This window comes from Volvox carteri, assembly GCF_000143455.1.
Source record: "Volvox carteri f. nagariensis unplaced genomic scaffold VOLCAscaffold_80, whole genome shotgun sequence".
In the NCBI taxonomy this organism is placed as follows: Eukaryota; Viridiplantae; Chlorophyta; class Chlorophyceae; order Chlamydomonadales; family Volvocaceae; genus Volvox; species Volvox carteri.
This window is the reverse complement of record NW_003307623.1, coordinates 354,359-372,771: the sequence shown is the minus strand read 5'-3', so window position 1 is coordinate 372,771 and position 18,413 is coordinate 354,359. Positions and strand designations below refer to the sequence as shown.

At 56.0% G+C, this 18,413-nt stretch overlaps 2 protein-coding genes across 2 annotated transcripts; both read left to right on the top strand.

Moving 5' to 3' along the window:
* Positions 1-7,880: 7,880 nt before the first annotated feature.
* VOLCADRAFT_98979 (uncharacterized protein) lies at positions 7,881-9,067 on the top strand (the record flags this gene model as incomplete). Its single annotated transcript, XM_002957812.1, has 2 exons — positions 7,881-8,740; positions 8,971-9,067. 2 exons carry the CDS (start codon positions 7,881-7,883, stop codon positions 9,065-9,067), a joined length of 957 nt encoding a protein of 318 aa, XP_002957858.1.
* Positions 9,068-9,703: 636 nt separating this feature from the next.
* On the top strand, positions 9,704-17,845 carry VOLCADRAFT_98978 (uncharacterized protein; the record flags this gene model as incomplete). The annotated part of the gene is made up of 13 exons (XM_002957811.1): positions 9,704-9,763; positions 9,901-10,439; positions 10,846-10,923; positions 11,167-11,393; positions 11,668-11,783; positions 12,083-12,717; positions 13,209-13,968; positions 14,328-14,909; positions 15,044-15,666; positions 15,864-15,963; positions 16,197-16,316; positions 16,550-16,633; positions 17,648-17,845. 13 exons carry the CDS (start codon positions 9,704-9,706, stop codon positions 17,843-17,845), a joined length of 4,122 nt encoding a protein of 1,373 aa, XP_002957857.1.
* Positions 17,846-18,413: the final 568 nt, after the last annotated feature.

Here is an 18,413-nt window from a genome sequence, read left to right as displayed (position 1 = left end):
CGTGTCTTGCTGTGACAATTACCGGGGAATTGCAGTTGGGGGTCCCCTGAGCAAACTTTATGCCAATATCATAGGGAGGCGATTAAATAATTACTGTGAGGGCAATAGGCTACGTGCCGTTAGCCAGGCTGGATGTAGGCATGGTTTTGGCACCGAGCATCACTTGTTTACATTAAGGCATCTTATCTCGAAGCACACTGTGGCCGGAGCCAGGCCGCTTATTATCATGCAAATTGACTTTAGTAAGGCGTTCGACTCCGTTGACCATGAGACACTTTGGGATTTCCTAATGTCGTATGGGCTACACGGGCGCATCCTCGATTCTTTAAAGGCTAGCTATGCTGACGTGAAGTTTCGGGTCAAGTTAGGAAATAAGTTGGGACCTGAATTCAAGGTGGGGCGTGGTGTTAAGCAAGGGTGTCCCCTTAGCGTAACCCTTTTTGGACAGTATTCGCTCATTATATTGATGCCCATGATGCTAATTGCCGTGTATGCCTCCCCAGCCGATGGAGCGCCCTTCGTGAGCAGAGTGTTAGCCTGGCGGGCGGTGATCTCACTAACCTACTTTTCGTTGACGATGTGTCACTGGTAGCGACAGGGCACGATAGAGCTGAATGCCTTCTGGGGCTACTCGAAGCCTACTGCAAAGCGACGGGTATGGCCGCGAATGCCGCCAAGTGCGAGGTCCTCATTTTTGGGGGTGCTACGCGTGAGCGGAAGCGGCTTGTTGAAGCTGAGTACCGGTTAGGTGGGGCGGGGTTGCGGGTGCTGACCGGCAACGAGACGGCACGGTATCTCGGGTTGCACTATGGCCCAGGAGTGCAGTTCTCAGCATGTACCAAGCAACTACTCACAGCAGGGAGGCGGGCCACATTTGGGCTCAGCACCCTGTGTCGTGATAAGAAAATTACCACCCCCAAGCTATGTATGTCTCTCTACAATACACTAGTTGTACCGGTGTTTTCTTATGGAGCGCAAGTTTGGGGACCTGACTTCATTAATGTGAATTTTGAAGGTGCTATGGCTAATCCCATGGTCCAGGAACGTCGTGCTTACATGCGAACCGTAGTTGGGGCGAGGAGCCCGACTATGGTTTCCCTATATCGCGAGCTGTCACAGAGGCCACTCCAGTTCCATTGGACCAATCTTGTACTTAGGTTTTGGAACTCTGTGGTTAAGAGGCCGGGAACGTTGTGTCACCGGGCATTTGTCGCTGACCTGGAGTTGGCACTTGGGGGCGCCACTGAGTGTTGGGCAAGCAAGGTACTAGCCTTTCTTACTAGCTTAGGAGTGGAACCCCCCACTAATACGCGCGTTAATGATCTTATATCGTACTACACCACCCTTAAATTGCCAGTCGAGAGCATTCTTAAGGTTTTTGCCAAGCAGCTTGATGCTCGGTGGGAGTGCCCGAATACCTTGGGTGACCCCCGCGTCTTCCCCATAGGAATTACCGGAGCCAAGGCGTGTCGCTATATGAACTGGATGGGAGCTGCCCCGTCAAGGGGTGCGCGTCTTGATTGGCTGGAGCACACTAAAGGGACCATGCCCCAGCGACTTCATCATGTGCTCATGCGTTTTCGGTTAGGCTGTTGGGAGTTAGAGGTTAATAGACCTAATGGGCGTGAGCGCACCGCGCGTACCTGCAGGCTTTGTGACTGTGGAGCGGTTGAAGATGAGTTGCATGTTTTTGAAGAATGTCCCGCTTACAAGAGCATACGGGCTAAGTATGATGGTGACCTAGTCCTTACGGGGCGCAGCATGCGCACCACTATGACTGAGGCGCCACCCCTGGCATTGGCCAGGTACCTCTCGGAAATTTGGGAGGCCAGGCACGTCGCGCTGAGGCGCTTCGCCCTGAAGCGGACGAGGGAGAATGAAGATGACCTCCCGCGTACCCGCATCAATACCAATACAACGTCCATGGCCCCCCCGGCTTTTACGGACACACCCGCACTTGTGTGCGGAACTTGTAACTTGTAACTTGCTATACTGCAGTCCTCGCTTCTAGGGCTATTTGTGCGTTTGTTGCCTTTTTTTTCATACGAAGCGTGGGGCATTTCGGTTCGTCACGTATACTTGCATCGCGCGTCGCTTCAGTATATTGCAGGGCAACCTCCCCGAAGGCACCCTTTTGTGATACATTTGAGACATTCTGTTGGACACCAAGCATGCCCTGGAGCGGTCTGCCCCGGAGGCTCCAACAACCTAGCTGACAGTCCCATCTGTCGCCGTTAGGGATCCAAGTACTCGCAGCGCAGTATGGTTTGCGTGCGTTGACTAAGGGGGTATGTAGGGCGGCAACCAAAGTCATGAACGGCACGTCCGGCACGGAAGCTCTTGTTTTTCAAAGCTTAAGCTCGTACTGCCCGCTACATAAAAGCGAGGCGATCGTGCTGGGCGGAGTACGTTGGTGAATGTCATATTAGGAGCGATTAGTGTCATGCGTTGAATTCGAAGCTATCGAGCGCTGAAAAGCCCAGTATGCGCGCCAACCGCAGTACATGTGAACAGGTCCGAAATTGTAGGGGGCAACAGGAGATGCCACGGCACCTTATGTCATTTCCATTCGATGTTACGCGGGGGACAAGTAATCAAATTGATCGCTTGGCGCACAAGTGCAGCGGACTGTTCATCACACCCCAGGACATGAGGTGCCTCCAGGCCTGAAAACTACCACCAAAACCCTAACTAGCTAGCACCAACCAGGAACGCTGCCCATAAACAGGAAAATTATCATAAGAGGGCAAACTGTCTAACGGAGGCCCTAATCCCACAAAGAGGCCACCAAAACCTAGCACCAAAGCCCCCAGAGTTGTCCGGCTGAACTTGCAAGCGCCCTCTTACAACCGCACTAACCTGTTTTAGGAAACGACCAGAACCGCATGCCCCTGTTGGAGCCCATGTTGGAGGCCATGAAATGGGAACCAGTACGTCTGGCTAGGACGTTGGAACATATGTGTGCTCACCGCAACTCAGTTATCCCCTTTGGGCGCTAGTCTGGCCTGATAGTGCGGTGTTCTCTGTTCTCCGTGGCTTTTAGGCGTATAGATGCTGCCCTTGGGCCTTCGGCCCATATGGGTAGTTTTACAGGTATGGGGTCACGCAACCCTAACCATGTAACACACACACACACGCATGCTCCTGGACTTGGGTAATCCCCTACTACCCAGTGTCCTTCAGTAGGGACCTGCAGGTTGGGCCTTTCCGCCAGGGGATGGGGAATGTGGTGCATCTTGAGGGACACGCATGCAGACAGACAAACAGGCGTGCCCAGGGTAGAGATGTAGGGCTTTTTAGGCCCTTGGACCTTTTCACTCACATCGCTCCAGGAATTGTCCCAGGCATATGAGGACTTCTCGGGGTATCGTAGGCTCTGTGGACGCGATCCAAAGTGGGGAGTGAGGTGTGGGCCAAAGATATACACCGTGGGCCGTGAGCACCCTGTGTAGCTGAAAGTACCCGCCAAGGTTGCTGAATAGGGTTGGCTATTTGGTTACTAGCGGCTCCATACCCATGGGTATGAAAAGCGTAATGATGCAAAAGCAACATATGTCGGTGTAGGCGATGCTAGTTACGGCTACAGCTACACTTGCAGTGTCCACACAAGTGTGGAGGGGTCCATCAAAGTCGGGGGCCACATGGACCGTCGGTGAAAGTTTATGTTGCGGTGTCGGGTTCCCATTTGGGTACAAAGCGCCGGAGCGCTGTGCGCCTAGTCCGTCAGACCTCGGAAAGAAAGCTAGGTAATGCCAGCGGGGGCCCATAGGACAATCGTGCGCGTGTTGTGCCCTTGAAACCCGAATTCACTCGCATACTTAGCCCTGAAGCCATCATAAGCGGGGCATTCCGAAAAACACATGCAATTCGTCTTCCACTGCTCCACAATCACAAAGCCTGCAGGTATATGCTGCACGCGCACATTCATGGCCTTATTAATTCCAACTGGCCAATCTAAAGCGCATAAGGATTTGGCGCAATCACTGTGGAAGGGCGGCCTCCGTGCGCCCCCTCACAGGGTGGTGCCCCACTACAATTTTGGTAACAACCCCTTGACCCCGGTGGGGAACCCCCTGGGTCCACCCAAGGTATTCTCACACGTCCAACGCGCGTCAAGCCTCTTCACCAACACCCTCAGAACGTTTCCCTCGGGCAGTGTGAGGGTATTGTAATGCGCAATCGGGTCGTCCGCACACAAATCAGTGCGGGCCCCCTATGTCCAAGCTGGTAACAAGTGTTATGACCCCTTGCTCGCCCAACAACCAGTGTTACCGCCAACTGAAAGACAAGAGCTCTATGACACTGAGTGCCCGGCCTTTTCACCACGGAGTTCTAGAACCTTAGCACTAAGTTAGCCCCATGAAACTTGAGTGGCCTCTGTGACAACTCGCGGTACAGCAAAAACACAGTCGGGCTCCTGGCCCCTCCGTCCGCATAAACGCACAATGTTCCTGTGCCATGGGATTAGTCATGACACTCTCGAAGTTCAAATTAACAAAACCGGATCCCCACACTTGCTCCCTGGAGGAAAGGACAGGCACGACTAGCACATTATAGAGGGACATGTTGAGCTTACGTACGGTAATTTCTTGTCACAACAGAGAGCAGTGAGGCCAAAAGTGGCTCACTTCCCTGCCGCGAATAGTGCAGGCGGCAAACCGCTGGCCGTTCCTCACCTCACGCTTAGCAGCATTAGCAGCCATCCCAGTCGCCTTGCAAAAAGCCTCGAGCAAGCCGGGAGCATTGCGCCCACTTGTATCTTGTGGTTATGAGCGACAAATCACCGACAAAGAGCACATTGGATTTTGCTGTCCCCCAGTGTCACGTTTTGGTCCTGCAGTACGGGCCACCTATCATGGAGGTGCAGCCAGCAATCCTTGTCATGGGCATCGATGTAATGAGCAAATACCTCGATGAAAAGCAAAAACAGGGTAACGCTTAACGGGCACCCTTGCTTGAGTACGCGTCCTGCCGAGCATTTGGGCCCCAGCCGGCCACCTAACTCGGACTTAAACATCGGCGTAGCTAGCCTTGAGGGCATCGAGGATACGTCCCTGTAGCCCGTAGGATTCTTATAAAATTGCCAAAGCGTCTCGTGATTTACGGAGTCAAAAGCCTTGCTAAAGTCAATTTGCATGACGATGCCAAAACCTTGCCGGTCGGGTAATCAGCCCTGTGTGCGCTGTTAAATAAGTTACAAGTTACAAGTTCCGCACACAAGTGCGGGTGTGTCCGTAAAAGCCGGGGGGCCCATGGACGTTGTATTGGTATTGATGCGGGTACACGGGAGGCCATCATCATTCTCCCTCGTCCGCTTCAGGGCGAAGCGCCTCAGCGCGACGTGCCTGGCCTCCCAAATTTCCGAGAGGTACCTGGCCAATGCCAGGGGTGGCGCCTCAGTCATAATGGTGCGCATGCTGCGCCCCGTAAGGACTAGTTCACCATCATACTTAGCCCGTATGTTCATGTAAGCGGGACATTCTTCGAAAACATGCAACTCATCTTCAACTGCTCCACAGTCACAAAGCCTGCAGGTACACGCGGTGCACTCACACCCATTAGGCCTATTAACCTCTAACTCCCAGCAGCCTAATCGAAAACGCATGAGCACATGATGAAGTCGCTGGGGCATGGTCCCTTTAGTGTGCTCCAACCAATCGAGACGCGCACCCCTAGACGGGGCAGCTCCCATCCAGTTCATATAGCGACACGCCTTGGCTCCGGTAATTCCTATGGGGAAGACGCGGGGGTCACCCAAGGTATTCGGGCACTCCCACCGAGCATCAAGCCGCTTGGCAAATACCTTAAGAAAGCTCTCAACTGGCAATTTAAGGGTGGCGTAGTACGCTATAAGATCATTACCGCGCGTATTACTGGGGGGTTCCGCTCCTAAGCTAGTAAGAAAGGCTAGTACCTTGCTTGCCCAACACTCAGTGACGCCCCCAAGTGCCAACTCCAGGTCAGCGACAAATGCCCGGTGACACAGCGTTCCCGGCCTCTTAACCACAGAGTTCCAAAACCTAAGTACAAGATTGCTCCAATGGAACTGGAGTGGCCTCTGTGACAGCTCGCGATATAGGGAAACCATAGTCGGGCTCCTCGCCCCAACTACGGTTCGCATGTATGCACGCTGTTCCTGGACCATGGGATTAGTCATAGCACCTTCAAAATTCACATTAAACAGTGCTGTCATGTATGGTGCCAACAAGTGCACAGGCTGTTGTCCCTCACACTCCTTCACCGCGTCCTTATAATATTCGGCGGGATCCCCTCCAAGCCCGATAATTTATTATTTCTTACGCATTGCCTTCAGCTCCGCGACAATCTTCAGCTTCCGTGAGGTCCGAGTAAAGCCATGCGGCCTTTCCCCGGTGGTGCGTGATGATGTTGGCCTCCACCCAGCTGCCACTGCTGTCCTCAGGCGCCTGTAATCCTCGTTTAGCACAGCTTTCCCCGGGCACGAAACCATCACAGCGAGCGATGTGGTTGAATAGGACATTTCCCTCTTCCTTGAATCCGCGCCTACCGTCGCCAGCGCCATTGACGACATTATGCAAATGCTGCACAAGCATGTACATATCACTGATCACGCAAGGCGGTGGTTTCCCCCCTCGATTGGTACGAGCATCAGAGAGCTTCTTGTGCACAAAGCCCAGCTCGTCTTCCTGGCTACTATTCTTTAACGGCCGATGCTTGGCTTTCCAGGTGGCCTTATGGGCATCGGGCACTTTGCTGGTAACGGGGTCCCGGGTTCTCACCGAATGTTTATCATATCTTTCCAAGCGCCTGCACAATTCCACCACCATCCCCGACTATCTGGGCCCAAACACTTCATCGAATCACCGGAAGCAGTCCTTGCGCACATTCGATGGATGGCACGCAAGTTGCTGATACTTTCATCATCCGCTACCTTACGCTCAAGTGAGTTAATGGCTAGCGTAGCGCTTCCGTAGTAACGCCTTAAGGCATGTCTTTGCGTAGCAAGTTCATTACCAAATGAAGAGTCCATACACATACGTTTTCGGAAAGGCCCACCTTGGCCTTTCAGCATTCCAGAACCTAACAGGAAGAACACGCATGGCCAAGTGATAGGAATGATGCATCGCTACCGTAACAAAGCTACGACAGACGGTGCCTTTCACTGTTATTATCCATTTACGAAGTTAGGATCCAATTAGGATCCATTTGGAATCCGACTAGCATTCACCACATGCATGCTGTGCAATTGCCCATATCGTGCTCGATGCCACTATGGAGGTGAATATGTCTAGCTGGTCCTAGTATCACAAGAACGTGTGTAGCATTTCCGGAAAGAACTTTAACTGTTGACCTAGTTCCCATCCAAGATCCAGCCATAACTCTATACTCGATCACAAAATAATAGTAAGGGGAGCCCAGAGTGCTTGTGGTTGGCTCGCCTGAGTCGTCAACTACCGAGCTGCTCGAGACGCTCAATTTGGAGTGAGTCAATCCTTGTGACTACTGACACAAGCTGCAACTTGATTCAGCTTCCTTTGTGAGCAGTGGCTGTGGCTGGGCCCTTTCAATGAGCCCAAGCACCAAGACATCCTTAGTCTTACCTTCAGCTCGCAATACTTAGATGCAAGATATATGCAGCACAATAACCGTGCTTCCTCCAAGGTCACAGCCATCGCATCCCGGCTAACCGTGGTTGGGGACGCAGGAACTGCCCCAGTCACTCCCTGTCTGCTATGCCCCCTCCCTGCATCCCCGCAACTTTCAACAGTACCCTTTTTCGTACGCCGCTCATGTATCAAGGGCAAATTCCGTGGTCCTGTGGGGCTGTCATCCCGGACGACAGAGATACAGCTCGGTAGGCTTTGCGCCCCGCAGAACTTTTCGCGTCTCACCCACCAGCCATGAGCGATCTGTGGGACTATGACGATGATGACGATCAAGGCGACGGGGGAAGATGGGAGGCCCCCCCGCAGGACGACGGTCCTACCACCCACAAGCGTAAAGCCGGCTGGAAGTCCACCAAGGCAAGCAAGCGCCGCGCAGCTCCACCAGCCACCTCCCTGGAGCTCAGGCCTGCCCCCATGCCCACAACTATTTTGCTGGACGATAGCGGTGAAGACGATGACCTTGTCCTGATAACGTCACCAGAGGTCAACGCCAATCACAGCGGCGCTGCAGGCGTCAGTGGGACCGCCGGTGCCGCCCGGATTGCAGAACCCCCTGCTGTCAAACCAGGAGGCCAAACCAAGCCGGGAGTGGCAACTCTGAACCCCGCGACGCGAGAATCGCTGGCAAGGGAGGAGGAGCTCCTCCGGGCACTGCAGCAAGTTACAGAACGAGAGGACCAGCAGGATGACGACATGGAGGCATCTCCAATCTCTCCCGTGTCGCACCTGGGCCTGTCTCGCCTCACAAGCCGACGGCCGATGGCGGTAGACGTATCTGGTGTTGGGGCTGCTAAACCGACCAGTGCACCGTATCTGAGCGACGATGATGATCTTGTCGTTGCTGCGGATGTTCCGGTGCTGGGCAGCACTGCGGCCCAAAACGGCCTTGGGCAGGAGGACCCCACGGTAGCACAGGATGATAACGTTGCTAACGGCGCTGGCGCGAGGGTGCAGCTCAAGCTGGTTTGGGGCCGGGATAAGGACGACAGCGTCAAAATGCGAGTGGTCAAGACGGATCCCTTCTCGAAGATGATAGAGAAATTCAAGGCATATGCCATGGAACGGTCCATTTGCCGCGACCCAAACAAAATCAAGTGAGTTGGATTGATGCGGCGAAAGTTTTGACTCGGTCACGGTGGTCGAAAACGCGCTAGGCGTCTTGCTTGCTGCGTATTGCTTGCTGCGTATTGCTTGCTGCGTATTGCGTGCTGTGTTCATAATGCGCTGTCGGACACTCCTAAGACACTATGTGGTCAGTGGTTGGAGGCCTTGCTGGTTATGCTTTGTGTTGCGGCGTTAAGGCACGGTTATGTCCCTGGCGCAGGTTTCTGTTCGACGGCGATGACCTCGCAAAAATGCCTACAGAAACGCCTGAGTCCATGGACATGGAAGATGATATGACGATCGATGTGAAGCTTTGATGCAAGCTGAAATCGGCTGCAGCTTTGCTCTGCAAGAAATGCAGCCTGCATGTGACTGTCAGGTGATGTGGTTACTTAACGCAGGTTGGCATGTGTGGCATATTAAAGGTGTAAATACGAATCAGCGCATGCAGGGAAATGCGGTAACAGTTTTTTCATTTTCATGATGTCCTCTTGGGGCGTTTAAGGGGCCATTGCTAACTGGAAAGGACGAGCTTTGCTTGGCCGCGATGGGAGATGAGATATTACCTGTGTGCGAGCGCAGTTTATTAAATGCGTTGGGATAATGAGTTTCGTCCAGTTCTCGTCCAGCGTTCCGGCTTTTTGTAACTTGGTATCCCCGTACAGCATGATTGCATGCCAGGAACTTTATCCCTAATGCACTTCGGCATCGATTGGTTTTAAAAGCGCAGTGATTGTTCATTGTCTTATGTATACAGGCGGCAAGCAGACGCATTTCAGACGGAATGACTGTACTATATCACTGACTGCGAAATTAATATGATATCAAGACATGGCACGTTTTGCTTTTTTAATTTTCCTGAGTAGGCACTATCTGCGCAAAAGTTTTTCCTTGTGTTTAAGTTTTTGCCCACGACTGGGTGCGCCCAGGTCTGCTGGCCGCTGCCTGCAGCTATGGGACTCGCGCAATCCTGCCTGAAGGCGCCGAAGGCAGAGGACTTTGAGGTAATCGTGGTTAGCGAATGCACACGTCCCACAACCTGTTATCGCAGAGTTTCAGTTCTGCGGCGTATCTGGGCTTCTTGGATTTTACAGGAAGGCTTTTATGCGTCTCATATATGTGCTATCGTACCTTATTATGATTGCCCCAGGCTCCCGTCAAAGCTAGAGCGGAAGCGGTCTGCACTCTTTCGGGGCACCAAAACGATGTGGGGGACGTAACGATAGTCCCCGTCTTCAAGGGACGAGATGAAGTAACCTGCATCGACACAGCATGTGACGTCCAGAGTATCCCCACACCGGGCACTTGCCTAATTCCAGCTTCCGTTGGCGATGTCCACGACCCGGTCAATGAAACTGTGCAAGCCAGCGATGCCCTCACAGCAACAGCGACCACATGCAGCTTGCCAACGACGTTCATGAGCAGCGAGGGTTACCCGCTCTCGTGGGAGTTCGGACCGCCTTCAACGGATGACGAGCCGTCGCGCATACAGGCGCTCCGGGCCTTGGATATCCTTGACACAGTGTCACATGGCCGTGGGATGCGTATAGATGAGGAGGCCGATATGGTGTTAGGGGCGCTCATGCAGATGTTCAGCGCCATAACGGCGATGTTAGTATTGTTTGACGACACGCGGATCATTATCCGAAACGCTAAGGGCTGCATGAAGCCTGGGGAGTTTCCATACCGGTAAGGGGTAGCGGCGAAGCGCGTGTCAATTAAAAGGTTATTGGGGGGACAGGGGTTAGTAACGGCCCCATGACGTGCTGAGCCACTAGACATGCTTTAGTAACCGTTGCAGGTAGCGGGATAATTTGACAGGACGTAAACTGATTGACATCGTGTGGATCGGCCCAGTTCCCGACTTCCAGCGCGCTGGTCTGTGTGCTGGGCCTGTGCGTGTGTTGCGGCGTATTGGCAGCCTGATCTGTCACCGGACACGAGGGTTACACGTTACCAAGTATGGGCAATCAAATCACGGCAACGCAGCTTCTTATGCACCTTCTCCTATGCTTGGAGGGTTGCTACCCATGCACGGGAGCTCCCGCTGGGGCAGGCATCCCTTAATGCATTTTGCCGCTTTCTTTGAGTGCAGGTGGTCCTTCTGTGCGTACACCCTAACCAAGCACAGGCCGCAGACTCTTGTTGTCCCGGACGCAACCAAGGACGTCAGGTTAGGATGTGGGTCGCGCAGTGGGATGCCTGTTGCCGGGGCGAGTGCACGAGTGCTTTACAATACGTTGTGCGGGCACCGGACCTGACGCCTTTCATGTGCTGTAAGCAAGGCAGCGGCCCAGATGGCAGCGACAAGTATGGGAGTGCTAGGGCCGGTAGTTCTGCCGCCGCTGCCCTGCGCACACCCATGACCATGCAACTGCCACAAATTGTATGCAATGGGTCGCCATCTGCCTGACAGGTTTGCCGACAACCCCTTTGTCCGCGGTGCTCCGCACGTGCGCTTCTACTGCGGAGCGCCACTGGTGAGCACGTCGGGCCACATCTTAGGCACCGTTTGCTTCGCGGACGACAAGCCGCGGTCCGATTTCGACGTGTCGCACTGCTATGTCATGAACAATTTGGCGGAGCTGCTGGTGCGGCAGCTGGAGCGGTACCGCGCCAATGCGGGCCCTGCTGGCCCCGACGGTGCGTTTGGGACACCAGCAAGCGGAAACAGGGGACTTAGAGGGCAGCGCAGTTCTCATAAGGAGAGCATGTGAGTGTAAGTATGATTTCTCCCGCATGCGTAAGACCACACTGGCGCTGACCCAGACGAGCTTTTTTCCCCATCCAAGCTGTCAAGGAACTATCGTCGAGGGCACTGCGGAGAGAAGGGGCTTTCGGAAGATGATAGAAATGCAAAGCGGGTCCCGTCGTAAGTTGTTCATGTGGTTGTGCGGTGGTTTCCTTGCGGGTGCAGATGCGGAGACAACTGCTCTTGCTCGTGTGGCCCGGACCATTGAGTGCTACGACACCGTCACGGGTCTCGTGGACATCAGCTTGCCGGACGGCTGGATGCTGATGTACGTTAATGAGGTACGTGTGCGTAGTGCGGCTCCTCCAGTGACTGGCGGCGGGTAGCGGGCATCACACCCGAAAACAGGGCATTGACCGAAAGCCGCCAGATAATAACATAGCCCGGCCTCGTGCGCTGTATGTTTCAGCACCAAACATCAGGGCCACTGTGTCATGTACAACCAAACATGTATTGTAACAATCAAACTCTCGTTACTTGGAGCGATACGGCCTGAGGTGCGATATCTTGGGGGTCCTCAGCACGCCGGTTCTTGAAATGCGAAGGTTTCACGATTCCCTTCGGTGCCGTGTCGTGGCAGGCATGGGAGGTATTGTGCTCTCCTTGGACCCGCAAGCAGCTGGTGGGTCGTCCACTGCAGCGACTGCTGCTTCTGGAGGAGGGAGATGAGGAGGGGGCGCGCAACAAGCCGCCTTCTTGGCAGCCAGCAGCCCATGCGGCCGCCGCTGCTCCCATTACTGCAGCGGCTGGGCAGCCCATGGGTGCGGCAGCTACTGCGGCTTGCTCAGCAGATGACAGGGACATGCAGGTGGGCCCGATGACAGGTCATGCCCAGCTACAGGGCCAAGGCATCCAAGCGGCGATCTCGGGGTGCAAGGCTGAGGAGACTGGAGCACAGGGTGTGATGGTCCATGGCTCCAGTTCCACGCACACAAGTGGCAGCTGCTGCACCAACCGCTACCCTAGCGCCACGTCGAGCAGCGGTGGCGAAATGCAGGGCATTCTGATGCGCGGAGACGAGTCCATGGACGTGCCCGCGGCAGAGCGGCGGCAGTGGCGCCAGCAGCAGGTCGATCAGTCGGCAGCCTGGCGAGGAGGGGCTTGGCAGCGCCATGCTGAGGCGCTGCGCACGGGAAAGGAGGTGGAGCTAGGAAGGGCGAGGGTGCTGTTGGAGGATGGGCGGCCCTCGACGATGGTAATGCACGTAACCGCCAGGTGGGGATTGTGGTACGGCAACTCCGGGGGGGGAACGGGGGACAGGGGCGTGTGTGTGTGTAATTGATGAGGGCATGGTAGACCGTCTCCCGTGACGGGGGACTGTGCGACGTGGGTTTGCTGATCTTTGGTATCGGCCCATTGTGCTTCCAGACTGCATCTTTCTCTTGTGGAAGGATTACTGGGCAGATGTGGCACACGCGCCGAGGTTATAGACATGCATGTTGACAGTTGTTCAATTTCTGGGGTATGTACCGCGAGCAACGGTCGGCTTGGGTCCGGTTGCTTTACCGTTTACCTTGCGCTTCCGCGCTGGTCTTGCGGCCTAGGGTGGGTTTGGGTAATAGCTCCCAGGGGTATCCTACCGATTTGCTAACTGGTACCCAGATGTCGCATTGCTTGTAGCGCTTGGAGAAGGAATGGCTACGTGAGAATGTTTTGGCTGCTATTCATTGCCCTCTGGTGTTTTGCCCGCGCCCCTCTGGCCCCAGGTCTGCCAACTGCCACGTGCTTGACGCAGCTGTGCGAATGCCCGTCGGCGTACCTCACCACATGGCGTTGCCCCCGTCCATTTTGGTGGCGGGGAATCAGCATGCAACAGATCCAGCCTCCACGTGCGATGAGGGGCAGGGAAAGGCCCAGATGGCCGAGGCCACCGGCAAGTCCTCGGCGGTAGATTCAGCCGACGGAATGACATCCTACGAACCCTTCTACTGCTTTGTTTCACTCAGGAAGGTAGACGGGGCTGCTGCGGATGTGGAGTTTTGGGAGAACGCGGGCGTGGAAAGCGAACTTGGCGAGCCGCACCAGAAAGTGCAGAATCTCCTGCCGGCGGCAGGCTCGGAAACCACGCACCAAATCGCTGCTTGCAACACCGGTCCTGGCCGCACCGGTGAAGGCAGCCGGGCCTTGTTGCACGAACCAGTAGTGCCCTCAACGCCGTCTCCATCGACATGCCTCCATCCTGCCGGCGCTGCGGCACCCCTGTCGCCCCCGGCAATGCTGCCCTCCCCCATGGCTCAGTCGGTGTCGTACTGTGGGTGGCCCTCCCTGGATAACGGCACCCGCGGCCCGGTCTCAGTGACCGCCTCCGCCAGGGCCTCCATGCGCTCGTGTGTGTCGCAGGGCATCAGCAACTGGACGTACGGCATGGAGCCCTTCCTGGGCCTGAAGCTGGGACATCTCCTGGGCAAGGGCGGCTACGGGAGGGTGTTCATGGGGTCTTACAAGGGCCAGAAGATTGCAGCGAAGGTGCGCGTCATGGAAGCTGCCCTTGAGACCTGACCTGACCTGACCTAACCACGCACCCTATTGGTAGTTCGGCTGCGAGATCAGCGATTGCGCAACAGCGGCAGTACGAGTTGTGCCTCGTAGGGGGCAGTTGTAGTACAGCCCTCAGGGATGAGGGTCCTGGTTGCAGGGAAGGGATCCGGCGCCGTCCGCATTGATTCCCTTTCCGGAGACTCCCGCGAGCCTTGGCTAGCTTTGCAATGGGGAAAGAGCAGCATGTGGGTGACAAGTTGCTATCTGAGTTGCGACTCCGCTTTCCGCCTCATATAAAGCCCTGCTTTGTTTCTTCCCATTTGATGTGGCATGATGTGATGTGACAGGTCATCAGCAACGCAATGCTGAAGTCCGCGACCTGCCTTAACGGCGTCACGCTGGAGGCATTGCTAGCGCAGGAGATTGAGCATCCTTATATTGTCCGCACATACAAATGTATCGTACGGTCGTACAAGCCAGATAAACAGCACTCAACGGCCTGCATGAGCGTGCGCAATAGCGGGCAGAACGCTGCCTTCTACACGGCCCCGTCGGAGCGTGGTGGCAGTTGCAGCATGGTGTCGCACCGTAGTACGGTGCCTCCGCCGACGTCTTCGGCTGTTTCGGTGTTGCCAAGTGGCCCCAGCGACGGGGTTGACGGGCCGAGGACAAGACCCACCCCCGGGCGCCCGTCCGAGGCCGGGCCTTGTTCTCCTGACACCATGGACCCCGCTGGCATGGGACAACGAAGCAAATCAGTGGTGGCGGCGGCAGGCACAGCCTCGGCAACCGCGGCGTCGACGGTAGGGCCCACGGCTGCAGGGCCGGTGGCGCCAGCCGTGCAAATTGCAGCGGCAGCACCGGCACCAGCGGCTCAGGCGGCAATGCAGGATGAGGACTATGACTCTTTCGATGCAGGCGGCGCTGAGGTGCGGTGTGATAGCCTGATCCGTAAACCCAGTCTGTGGGGATGTTTGTATCAGCTTGGCGCCAAAGACCTTGTGTGTCATGTTGGGAATCGTTTTTCCGCTTTCTCACAACCCATATGGTCTCGCACATGCAGGACGCGGGCGGCATGATTGACCAGCTAGTGTCGGGGGGCCCTGCGGTGCATGTGCCCCAGTCAGCGGCCTCTCACGCCGGGTTCCCGTCGGCGGCCAGCCACGCGCCTGCGCCGCACCTCACTGCCATTCCAGATCGATTGATGCTCGCGGCCGGCAGCTGCGCCACGGTACAGTCCGGTGTCATGACCCAAGGTTCGACCTCCAACGCCAATTCCAACGTGGACCAGATGGTGGCGATGTTTGCAGCGCCGGGGCGGGAGGCGCCGCGAGTGCCGCCTGGCGTCACAAGCCCCGCGGACCTCTTTGGCACCGCCACCGAGGTGTTCAGTACGGCGGCGGCGACAGCAGCTGCAGCGGCTGCTGCTGCTGCTACTGCATCCGCCGCGGGGGCCAGTGCGGCCGACGCGTCCCTCAGGCTTAACAGCCGCATGCCGAATGACGCGCTGTCGGAGGGTGAGACCTGGATCATACAGGAGTTTTGTGGTGGCGGCACTCTGCAGGACGCGATTGACTCGGGCCGGCTGCGGACGGAGCCGTCGCGGCTGACGGGCAAGCCACATATGCCGTACATCCTGCTGACGGCCCAGGAGATTGCGTCGGCCATGGCCTGCGTCCACAGCAGGTACGGCACATGTGAAGAATCTAGGTGCAGTTAAATGTGGCGTTATACAGGCATGCATTGTTGCGTTGACGTACGTCGCCCGCCCCTCTCCTGTTGCCTGCGCGCCAGGATTGCTACCACTCGATCCGGGGCCCTCTTTCTTGTAGTTGCGGTTGCCTCGTCCTCATGGTTGAGATCCCACTCGCTCCCAACCGCAGGGGCTACCTGCACGGTGACCTCTCTGCGGTCAATGTGCTGTTGACAGAAGCCCCCGGCGGCTTGCCGAGTGGGGCCACGGGCCGCGGCTGGATTGCCAAGGTTTGTCCTGTCGCGGAAGAGAGTCTGCGAGGGGGCTGTCGTGGGCTGGAGTAAGAAGCGGCTGGGTGTCTTAATGCCAAAGGCTAGTTTAAATGGGTTCGGGGCTGGGAAGAGGCTGCGCAGGGAAAAGGGTGCCGCGTTGCATGCAGTTGCCAACGCATAATGCAGTCCAGCGGTCTTTGTGGTCTTTAATCCGCTCTTGGATTTGCTCTTGAATCCGCACCCACTCGCAGGTTTCGGACTTCGGGCTGGCCAAGACCCTCCCCGACCCCGCGCAGCCTTGCATCAGCTCCGCCTACGGTGTCATTACGCACTGCGCGCCCGAGGTGCTCAAGTCCCACATCCAGACCCAGGTACGCGGTCGTTCGCCAATTTGGCGTCCCTTTGCGCTTTGCGTCGACTTGGAGCTGGCGACTTGTACCGGTTCACAATGGGATCTACGTAGTCGGTTAGTGCGGTACGTAGTCGGTTAGTGCGGTCACATCGCTCCCTGGCCCCTGGGCTATTGAGGCCTTGACTTCCCTCCAAATAATATCTATTCGGACCCAACACGCGCCCCCACTTGGCTCCTGCTTCCCACCCGCAGAAAGCGGACTGCTACTCCTTCGGTGTGCTGCTATGGCAGATGTTCACCGGGTCGCGTCCGTGGGCGAACATGAATCGCTTCCAGGTAGGGGTGCCGGAGGAGACAAGGGGACATATCCCTCTACGAGTGGACTCCTTTGCCGTATCCATCCCATGATTCCGCCGTCCGGAAATCCAATCCACTAACTGCTCCTGAATCAGAACATCTGTGCCCTGCATTGGCAGCGGAGCAGGGTTCGACACTGACCTTCCTGAAACTTGCGGGCTCCCCCGTACCTCCCAAATTTTCCTTACGGAGGGGCCCCCGTACCAGGCTCCTGTACCGCCGAAAACCTTACGGGGGCCCCCGTAACCCCCGCAAAACCTTTACGGGGGCACTGTCCTTGGCTGAAACGCTGTGGAAAGTGACGCTTTGCATCTTTTTTGCCCTGTAAATCGTTATTTTCGTTATTTTCTCGTGAACCATTACACTCGGGGACACGGCACACTCAGGTCCGACAATTTTAAGGTGGCGCGCTTCTTGGAGGGCGGTGGCTTAGGAGGCCCTTGGTCACCTCCTGACGACTCCTTGTCTGCCATCGCTGTATGTTACAGACCAGAAGTTATAAAAGTACTATGAAAAGTGTAGTTAAATATTGCAATATGAATTATGTCTGCCAAGTGTGTGGCCTTATCCTTTATATGGTCAAAGGGTACTACAACCTTGCACGGCAGTCGGCAATCGGACCGTCCTCTCCCCTACGGGGGACTTTACGGGCCCCGAACGGCCTCTTATAAATCCTTAAAATCCTTACGGAGGCCCCCGTAACCGGCCTTCGGCCGGTCCGGGGGCGGCCCCGTACGGGGGCGCTTCGCGCCCCAAAATCCTTACGGGGGCCACCGTAAAGTCCTACGGGCCCTTACGGGGATACCGAAAAAAGGCCAAAAACTTACGGGCCCCGTACGGGGTGTCGAACCCTGCAGCGGAGACACCCATGCACACATGCCGACTGTCCGTTTACACGTTTTTTTCCTTTATAGCCTGCACCTCAATCCACGCTCTGCACTCGGGTATATGACATGTCGCCGCTGTCCTGCTCCTACCTCTCCGCCCTTGCAGATCTTGGGCGCGGTCACCGGCGCAGCAGCGGCGGGGCTGCGCTTCCTGCCCACACATCAGCCTCCACCGCCTTACCACGACCTGACCATGCGGTGCCTGTCGCAAGACCCTGCCGCCCGGCCTACCTTTGCGGAAATCTGCGAGGAGCTTCGACTCATGACCTACGATGCCGCATGCGCGGGCGAGTTGAGCGGTTAGGTGTGCTGGTGGCGATGCTAGTTGTTTGGATGATGTGCTCATTCTTCCAAGATGACAGGCTGCCACACCGGCATCCCCACGTGGAAGGTCCTTATCGCGGCAAACAGCCTTGTCAGCTTGTCGGAGGCTTAAAGTGGACATACTTACTCTATCGGAAGGCAAGAGGTATGGTTGGCATGGCGCTGCTGGCAATACAGCAATGGTATTGTGCAAGCCAGGTTGTGGTGGATGGGCAGGTGGCGTCTTGTTGGTCTAGCACCGCACGTCTTGGCGGAAAGCCGAAAGCTTGGACGTGTTTGGGCACATTGTTCGTTGCCCCCCGCATCTTGCCATGCTGCGGATGACGTCATAGGATGATGGTACAGAGTGCTGCTGACGATGACGATGACGGGTTGCGACCATTCGTGCGTGGGAAAAGCTCTCTCAACACCATGTCATTTTTTAGGTCTAGAACTCAACTTTCTATTACCAGTCGTCGCCGTAGAGCTGCGCGGTGAAAGGAAGGAAGGAAGGTCTCCTTGGCCATGTACGCCTGAGCTTCTTCTTCTTGGGTGAGCCAGCCACATAA